Raw genomic sequence first — 10,000 nt, forward strand, 5'->3', positions numbered from 1 at the left:
ATGCAGAGCTGGATAAACACTGAAGCTACAGTGTCCACCACATGCAGAGCTGGCTAAACACTGAAGCTACAGTGTCCACCACACGCAGAGCTGGCTAAACACTGAAGCTACAGTGTCCACCACACGCAGAGCTGGCTAAACACTGAAGCTACAGTGTCCACCACATGCTGACCTGTGTGAGAGGAGGGGGGGAGACAGCTCTCTGTGATGATTAGAGTTTAGACTGCAGTACTCATTTTAACCACTAGGGGGCAGAGCTACAGACTGCTCCTTTAAACTGTCCTCCTCATCCAGGTGGGGGCATGTGGTTTCAACAGTCGCATCCTGCCCAGTTTTTACCCCATCAGATTGGTCAGGATGAAGGAGGAGGACGGAGAGCTGCTCAGGGATCCACAGGGACTCTGTGTTCCATGTTTGCCCGGTGCGAACACACGCATGCATAAACACACACACATACACCAAGAAGATGAACCAACATTTTTTCCAGATGAGTTTTAAGGATTTTTTTCGGTCTCTGCAGGTGAGCCAGGGATGTTAGTGGGACGAATCAACCACACTGATCCTCTCCGGAGGTTCGACGGCTACATTGATCAGGAGTCCACCAGAAAGAAAATAGCTCACAACGTCTTTAAGATGGGAGACTCAGCCTATGTCTCAGGTGAGGGCTTTGAAGCTGTTTGGGTCACAGGTGTGTGCCTGGGGGAAGAAAGGTTTCACTTAAAGGTTGTGAACAATAACACTGAGTACAGAAAACAAAGGGCAACATTCACACGTGCAAACTTGATACCACCAAGTGTGCTGTCTGATGTACTAACAGCGTGCAGTGAAGAGTGATTCTTTCATATGAGCAAAACAACACGTAGCGTCCCTTTAGTATGTTTGTCTGAATAAATATGTAATATGAGGCGTTTCTGCCCCAGCGTGCAAAATACTGAAATACTACAATACATAGAAGTTCATTTAGTACACACACTGTGATTCACCAAGCCAGGTTAAAACTGTGATTGTGACAGAGTCTGAATTTAACACATTTGACAGGAACATGTTAATCCAGGAGCTCAGGTTTACACACAACAGGAGAAAGAAGGGTAAAGATCGTTTTACCCCGACACACCTGTTAACATGTTTCAATGACAGGAAATAAATGGTATGCATTTATTATAGAATATAACTCAACATTTGCAGCTTTTGCATTCTAAAGAATTTCAACATTATGTCTTCTCATTTCCCTCTTCTCACCAACATTACATTTTAAAATGGGTATTTCTTTTGTCTCGGGTTGCCCCCCCCCCTCGCTCTACAGCCTCGTGTTGTTACGCTGTAAGACGCTTGGATTGGGGGACCTCACCACTGCTTGTACCCGTGTCTTTGATGCTTCTTTTCAGGTCATTTATGTCTAATCAGACACGGCGCTGATCAGCTGTCTGGTGCTTAGCGATGGATTGAATGGCGTGCCTGAGTGTCTGTGACACAGAGGACACACAGCTCGTACCTCCAGCACAAAGACAATCCATTTAAAAGATGGAAGAAAAGAGAGGCCATGTTTAATGTTGAGGTTTTCTTATAAACTAAAAGTTCTATTCAGATTTATCTGATTCCTTCATTTTCCTCTCCTGCTAATAACTAACCCTAATAACCCTAATAACTAATCCTAACCCTAATAACCCTAACCCTAATAATCCTAACCCTAATAACCCTAATAACTAACCCTAATAACTAACCCTAACCCTAATAACCCTAACCCTAATAACCCTAACCCTAATAACCCTAATAACTAATCCTAACCCTAATAATCCTAACCCTAATAACATTAACCCTAATCCTAACCCTAATAACCCTAACCCTAATAACCCTAACCCTAATAACCCGAATAACTAATCCTAACCCTAATAACATTAAACCTAATAACCCTAACCCTAATAATCCTAACCCTAATAACCCTAACCCTAATAACCCTAATAACTAATCCTAACCCTAATAATCCTAACCCTAATAACATTAACCCTAATAATCCTAACCCTAATAACCCTAACCCTAATAACCCTAAGAACTAACCCTAACCCTAACCCTAATAACTAACCCTAATAACCCTAACCCTGATAACCCTAATAACTAACCCTAATAACCCTAATAACTAACCCTAACCCTAATAATCCTAACCCTAATAACCCTAACCCTAATAACCCTAATAACTAATCCTAACCCTAATAATCCTAACCCTAATAGCCCTAACCCTAATAATCCTAACCCTAATAGCCCTAACTGTTACGATCTCCGACTGGATCGGACCCAAATGCACCACTCGTAAAACAAGTTCAAGCAAGTGTCCAATTTAATAAACAATTAAGTGACAGTGAGGGGGAGGGGGTGATGAATCCAGGAATCCCAATGGTGAGGTGAACACTCGGTCCGAGTGTGATGTGAGTCTCCAATCCCGTGGTGCAGTTCCTCCTGAGAAAATCAGCAGGCAGTGAGCAGGTAGTGAAGAACACACACGAATCCAAACAACGACGATCTAAAGTGGGGAAGCACAGAGGAGTTAGTTCCCAGCTTAACCAAGCCAGATAAACAAGCAAACAAGGCCGTGATCCACAAAACACTACTACCACACTGGTAGACGCAACGATCTGGCGCCGAGGCAGAGGAATCACAGGTTTAAGTGCAGCCAGGGTTGATGAGGAGATTCGGTACACCTGGTGCAGCCAGCACCCAGTTAGCCACGCCTACAGCCACACACACAGAGACTAACAGGGGAAAGAAACATGAGGATCACAGACAGGGAATACAAACAACACAACGGGGAAGGAGGGACCTGCCATGATGGGATCATGACAGTACCCCCCCCTTAATGAGCGCCTCCAGGCGGTCCACCAGGCTTGTCAGGATGAGCTTGATAGAAATCCCTGATCAATGAGGTGTCGAGAATCAGAGCCCGAGAGATCCAGCTCCTTTCCTCTGGTCCATACCCCTCCCAGTCAACCAGATACTGAAACCCACGACCCCGACGTCGAACGTCCATGACTCTCTTTACAGTATAAGCCGGATGGCCATCAATGAGTCGGGCGGGTGGTGGGATGACGGCTGGAGGGCATAAACTGCTGGAGGCTACTGATTTTAACTGAGACACATGGAAGGTGGGGTGGATCTTGAGAGCACTGGGAAGCTTAAGGCGAACAGCAGAGGGATTGATGATTCTTTCTATGACATAAGGACCAATAAAACGAGGGGCCAGTTTCTTGGATGGAACGGAGAGTGGAATGTTTTTAGAGTTAAGCCAAACCTGTTGACCTGGTCTAAAGTCCGGAGCAGGAATCCGATGACGATCCGCCATCCTGCAGTTCAGCTCACGGCTGCGAAGAAGAGCAGCCCGAGTCTCTCTCCAAATTCTGCGGCCTCTGCGCAGGTTAACCTGGACAGAAGGTACGGCAATCTCTGTTTCCTGAGCAGGGAAGAGAGGAGGTAAGTACCCTAATGAGGCCTCAAAGGGCGACATACCCGTGGCAGCGCAGGGGAGGGAGTTGTGGGCGTATTCCACCCATGATAGTTGAGAATACCATGAGGAGGGATTGCGGGCGCAGACGCATCGTAGCGCTGCTTCAAGGTCCTGGTTGGCTCGTTCAGTCTGGCCATTAGTTTGAGGATGATAACCAGAAGACAAACTCACAGTTGCTCCCAGCGCCCGGCAAAACTCCTTCCATACTTGAGAGGTAAACTGTGGACCACGGTCGGAGACTATGTCGGAGGGAATCCCATGGAGGCGGAAAACGTTGTCCACAAGGAGCCTAGCCGTTTCTGTGGCTGTTGGTAGCTTGGGAAGAGCCACAAAATGAACTGCTTTGGAAAAACGATCCACAACCGTTAATATGGTATTGTTACCTCTCGACGGCGGCAGACCAGTCACAAAGTCTAGAGCAATATGGGACCAAGGACGGCCAGGCACTGGGAGTGGACGGAGGAGACCAGCCGGAGGACGATGTGAAGCCTTTCCACGGGCGCAGACGGTGCAAGCCTTCACATATTCCCTGGTGTCTGTGGTTATGGTGGGCCACCAGAAATGTCGACGGATGAGACACAGGGTTCGAGCAATGCCCGGGTGACATGCAAATTTAGAAGTGTGTCCCCACTGAAGGACCTGGGAACGAACAGTGTCAGGTACAAACAAACGACCAGGTGGACCTCCACCAGGGTCAGGGTGTGTCTGAAGTGCTTCTCTCACCTCTGACTCAATCGCCCAGGTCAATGATGCCACCAGGCAGGATGACGGCAAGATGGTGTCCGGAACGGCTGGTTTGTCTTCCAAGTGGATGAACTGCCTGGAAAGAGCATCCGGCTTCACATTTTTACTACCTGGACGGTAAGTCAGGGAGAAATTAAAACGGCCAAAGAACAAAGCCCATCGAGCCTGTCGGGAGTTTAGTCTCTTAGCTGTTTGAATATAAGCTAGGTTCTTGTGGTCAGTCCATACCAAAAATGGGGTCTCAACTCCCTCCAGCCAGTGCCTCCATTCCTCCAGAGCCAGTTTTACTGCCAATAGTTCACGGTTGCCCACATCGTAGTTTCTCTCAGCAGTTGACAATTTTCTGGAAAAGAAGGCACATGGGTGTAATTTATTATCACCTGCTGAACGTTGGGAGAGTACCGCTCCTACCCCAATATCCGAGGCGTCCACCTCCACAATGAACTGTCGGGAGGGATCAGGCTGCACCAGAATGGGGGCTGACGAAAACCTCCTCTTTAACTCCGAGAAGGCCTTCTCCGTCGCACAAGACCAGAGGAAAGGAACAGATGGAGAGGTGAGTTGAGTGAGTGGTGCTACTATCTGACTGTAGTTACGCACAAACCGTCGGTAGAAATTGGCGAACCCCAGGAATCTTTGTAGCTGTTTCCTGGAGGAAGGGGTTGGCCACTCTGTCACCGCCTTGACCTTATCTGGATCTGTTCTCACCTGCCCACTCTCAACAATGTACCCAAGGAACGAAACTGAAGACGTGTGAAATTCACATTTCTCGGGTTTAACAAACAATTTGTTATCCAGCAGTCTTTGAAGGACTTGGCGGACATGGGTTATATGTTCCTCCAGGTTACGGGAGAAAATAAGAATGTCATCCAGGTAGACGAACACTGACCTGTTCAGGAAGTCTCTGAGAACATCATTGACCATTGCCTGGAAGACAGCAGGGGCGTTGGTTAGACCAAAGGGCATTACTAGATATTCAAAATGCCCAAGAGGTGTGTTGAATGCTGTCTTCCATTCATCTCCCTCCTTGATCCGGACCAAATGATACGCATTGCGTAGGTCCAACTTTGTGAAGACTGTGGCGCCAGACAGGGGTTCAAAAGCAGAGTTGATTAGAGGCAGGGGATACTTGTTCTTGACAGTGATGTTATTTAAACCTCGGAAATCAATGCAGGGTCTCAGGGTCTTGTCTTTCTTAGAAACAAAAAAGAAACCTGCTCCTAGAGGAGATGATGATGGTCGAATGATTCCAGATTTCAGTGAGTCATTGATGTACTGTTCCATTGACTCACGTTCCGGGGCAGAGAGATTGTATAACCTGCTGGTAGGTAATTGAACATTGGATAGCAGGTCAATGCCACAATCATAGGGACGGTGTGGAGGCAGAGATGAAGCTCTTCGTTTACTGAATACCTCAGCTAAGTCATGGTAAATGGGAGGCACAGAGGTGACATCAGGGGGTTCTGGTGGTACAGCACAGACTGAGCTAGTATGCAACGGCTGAGCTGACTTAAGGCATGAAGCATGGCAGAAAGTACTCCAACTCACAATCTTACCAGCAGCCCAGTCGATAACTGGGTTATGTCGTTGGAGCCAGGGCAACCCGAGAACAATGGGAGCATTAGCTGATGGCATAATGTGGAAGGAGATCTCCTCATGGTGATTACCAGCTAACAACAGGGGTAGGGTACAGGTCTGATGAGTTATGCGAGCTAGAACGTCACCATTAAGTGCATTAACAACCAGGGGAGTCTCTAAACGTTCAGTGTCAATGAGAGTTTGTTTGACTAGCTCAGAGTCAATGAGGTTGGAGTCAGCACCTGAATCCACTAGGGCCTGACGATGTACACTGGTACCGTTAACACAAATACTCGCCTTGAGATTAATACGTTGTCGGGGAAGAGTGGGGACCACTGGATGACTCACCAGAACCCCGACTTTGACTGGTGAGGATTGTAGTTTAACCGCTGGGTGCAGTTAACCAGTTGGTGCCCCTGTTCGCCGCAGTAGAGGCAGAGTCTCTCTCTGAACCTTCGATTTCTCTCCTCCACCGAAAGACGGCTTCGACCCAGTTGCATGGGTTCCTCCGGATGTTGAGTAGACTGCCCTGGTGGTACACTGGACTTGTTAGGACTTACAGGCCAAGGAATGGTTTGGGTGAAAGGTGTGTTAGAAGCTAAGGGTTTAGCTGGACCTGACTGCACTCTCTCTCTGCGACGCTCTCGGAAACGGTTGTCTATTTTAATGGCTAAAGCTATTAGCTCCTGCAGGCTCTTAGTCTCCGTCCTCCCAATAAGACCATCCTTTACTGACTCGTTAAGCCCTTTAAAAAAAATGCTTTGCAATGCCTTGTCGTCCCATCCCAGCTCCGCTGCTAATGTGCGAAAATCTACCGAGTAATCAGCAGTGCTTAAAGAACCCTGTCTAAGACTGAGTAAGCGGTTACTGGAATCACTACTTGTGACTGGGTGATCAAAAACAGAGATAATTTCTGAGGTGAACTCGGCGTAAGAAGAATTAGCTTTACCAGGACTATTCCAAAAAGCAGCTCCCCATGATCTAGCCCGCCCCGTAAGAAGACCTAGCACATAGGCTATCTTAGTAGCATCGCTAGCATAAGTGAGTGGCTGCTGACCAAAAACTAAGGAGCACTGAAACAAAAAAGACTTACACTCCCCTAAATCCCCATTATAGCGCTCTGGTGCTGGGACGTAAGGTTCGCGAGGCTGATAACTACTCCTAGATGCCGCAGAGAGAGGAGCAGAATGAGGCAGTGAAGCTGATGCTAGCCCAGGCTGAGAAGACATGTGGAGTTGGCTTTCCATACGGGAGAGGCTTGCCGATAGAGTGGAGAGGGACTCCATAATACTATGCAGGGTCTGGTCATGATGGCCCAACAGAACTCCTTGTGACGACACAGCTTGTCTCAATGAGTCCACCTCTGGCTCCGAGTGTGCTGGGTCCATGTTGGCCAGATCGTTCTGTTACGATCTCCGACTGGATCGGACCCAAATGCACCACTCGTAAAACAAGTTCAAGCAAGTGTCCAATTTAATAAACAATTAAGTGACAGTGAGGGGGAGGGGGTGATGAATCCAGGAATCCCAATGGTGAGGTGAACACTCGGTCCGAGTGTGATGTGAGTCTCCAATCCCGTGGTGCAGTTCCTCCTGAGAAAATCAGCAGGCAGTGAGCAGGTAGTGAAGAACACACACGAATCCAAACAACGACGATCTAAAGTGGGGAAGCACAGAGGAGTTAGTTCCCAGCTTAACCAAGCCAGATAAACATGCAAACAAGGCCGTGATCCACAAAACACTACTACCACACTGGTAGACGCAACGATCTGGCGCCGAGGCAGAGGAATCACAGGTTTAAGTGCAGCCAGGGTTGATGAGGAGATTCGGTACACCTGGTGCAGCCAGCACCCAGTTAGCCACGCCTACAGCCACGCACACAGAGACTAACAGGGGAAAGAAACATGAGGATCACAGACAGGGAATACAAACAACACAACGGGGAAGGAGGGACCTGCCATGATGGGATCATGACACTAACCCTAATAATCCTAACCCTAATAGCCCTAACCCTAATAATCCTAACCCTAATAATCCTAACCCTAATAATCCTAACCCTAATAGCCCTAACCCTAATAGCCCTAACCCTAATAATCCTAACCCTAATAGCCCTAACCCTAATAACCCTAACCCTAATAACCCTAATAACTAATCCTAACCCTAATAGCCCTAACCCTAATAATCCTAACCCTAATAACATTAACCCTAATAACCCTAATAACTAATCCTAACCCTAATAACCCTAACCCTAATAATCCTAACCCTAATAACATTAACCCTAATAACTAACCCTAACCCTAATAACCCTAACCCTAATAACCCTAACCCTAATAACCCTAATAACTAATCCTAACCCTAATAGCCCTAACCCTAATAATCCTAACCCTAATAATCCTAACCCTAATAACCCTAATAACTAACCCTAATAATCCTAACTGTGATAACTAACCTTAATAACCCTAACCTTACCCTGGTGATGATGATGATGATGATAGATAGATAGATAGATAGATAGATAGATAGATAGATAGATAGATAGATAGATAGATAGATAGATAGATAGATAGATAGATAGATAGATAGATAGATAGATAGATAGATAGATAGATAGATAGATAGATAGATAGATAGATAGATAGATAGATAGATAGATAGATAGATAGATAGATAGATAGATACTTTATTGATCCCGAGGGAAATTCAAGGCATCCAGTAGCAGTATACAGACAGGCAGGACACAAGACATTAGTTACAATACACACCTGCTGTCCCCCCCCCCCCCTCTGTATACAATAATCCCCCAAACAAGATTTAGCAGCCCCCATGTGACTGAGAGTAAACATAATTACAGGTTAAACCTGTGCAGTTAGCATTAGCATTAAAACTTATATAGCATAATGTACATAACCTATGAGGAGAGAAAAACGTGCTGGTTAAAAGAGACCTGTAAACAGTTAAAGAGCCTTAGAAACAAAGTGCTGACCTTCTAGAAACTAGTTCCATGTGCATGTACAGAGGTGTTTGAGGTAGTGCCAGAGGTGTGAGTACAGTCATTAAACAGTCAATGCAGAGATGCAGACTGGGCCATTAAAGTGCTCAACAACATAAAGGAGCAGTGATTAGCATTAAGTATCCAAAACAATAAGGTGAAACCAGGAGTGATTAGGGTGATTATCATTAAAGTACCCAACTATTGAGGAGCAGATTAGCATTAAGTGTTGAAGACAATAAGGTGAAACTCTGATGGTGGTGATGAAGACGTCTGTTTCTGTGTCTCTCAGGTGACGTGCTGGTAATGGATGAATATGGCTACATGTATTTCAAAGACCGAAGTGGTGACACGTTTCGATGGCGAGGGGAGAACGTCTCCACCACGGAGGTGGAGGGCGTGGTCAGCGGCCTGCTGGGACACGCTGATGTGGCGGTTTACGGAGTGTCTGTGCCAGGTAAAGTTAAAAAAGCCACATGGGGGAAGTGAAAGTCTGAGGTGTAAGCTCACCTGTGGTCCTGTATGCAGGTGTGGAGGGGAAGGCTGGTATGGCAGCAGTCGCTCACACCGGAGGACAGTTTGACCACGAAGCGTTCCTGACAGCCATACAGAAAGCGCTGCCTTCCTATGCACAGCCCGTCTTCCTCAGACTCACGCCGTCTGTTGACACGACAGGTGAGAAGCTGATTTAAGGACAATACATTTAAAAACGGACACATCTGACCTCCATGATCTGTGCTCAGGTACCTTCAAAATCCAGAAGACACGGCTGCACAGGGAAGGATTCAAGCCGGGGGAGTCGAGGGGGAAGGTTTATTTTCTGAACAGTCGAGCTGGTCGATACGACGCCGTGACTGACGAACTGTATCACAACATCATGGAGGGCAGAGTGCGTCTGTAGCCGTGTCAAGCTGCTGTGACCTTTCTCCTTCAGTCTGAATGTCGTGGAGACGTAATGTCCCCGCCCGTACTGTCTACAGAGGTATAACAGAGGAGTGTGTGTGTGTGTGTGTGTGTGTGTGTGTGTGTGTGTGTGTTCACAATGTAACCTCATAGACTGAGACGCCAATAACACGCCGTCACAGGATCACTGTGATCCTAAAGACGTGATGACACGATGACTCCACTCACTATATATTTATATATTTATATATATATGCCTTTCTCTCTTTGATCCTTTTAAACTCTGTAACACTT

At 46.8% G+C, this 10,000-nt stretch overlaps 1 protein-coding gene and 1 long non-coding RNA gene across 2 annotated transcripts in view; one reads left to right on the forward strand and one right to left on the reverse strand.

Annotated features, from left to right (window-relative positions):
- Positions 1-9,826, forward strand: part of LOC306820604 (long-chain fatty acid transport protein 1-like) — a 16,647-nt gene extending 6,821 nt beyond the window's left edge. Inside the window, exons 9-13 of the mRNA XM_079338486.1 lie at positions 295-421; positions 521-658; positions 9,096-9,260; positions 9,332-9,478; positions 9,547-9,826. Coding sequence (XP_079194612.1) covers positions 295-421; positions 521-658; positions 9,096-9,260; positions 9,332-9,478; positions 9,547-9,704 — 735 coding nt within the window. The 3' untranslated portion in view covers positions 9,705-9,826. The remainder of the gene's footprint in view (positions 1-294; positions 422-520; positions 659-9,095; positions 9,261-9,331; positions 9,479-9,546) is intronic.
- Positions 7,271-7,768, reverse strand: LOC306819922. The gene is made up of 2 exons (XR_013778623.1): positions 7,563-7,768; positions 7,271-7,471 (listed from the first exon to the last, which is right to left on the reverse strand). It is a non-coding gene; the product is annotated as an uncharacterized lncRNA (long non-coding RNA).
- Positions 9,827-10,000: the final 174 nt, after the last annotated feature.

Source organism: Symphodus melops (genome assembly GCF_947650265.1).
Source record: "Symphodus melops genome assembly, chromosome: 2".
Lineage (NCBI taxonomy): Eukaryota > Metazoa > Chordata > Actinopteri > Labriformes > Labridae > Symphodus > Symphodus melops.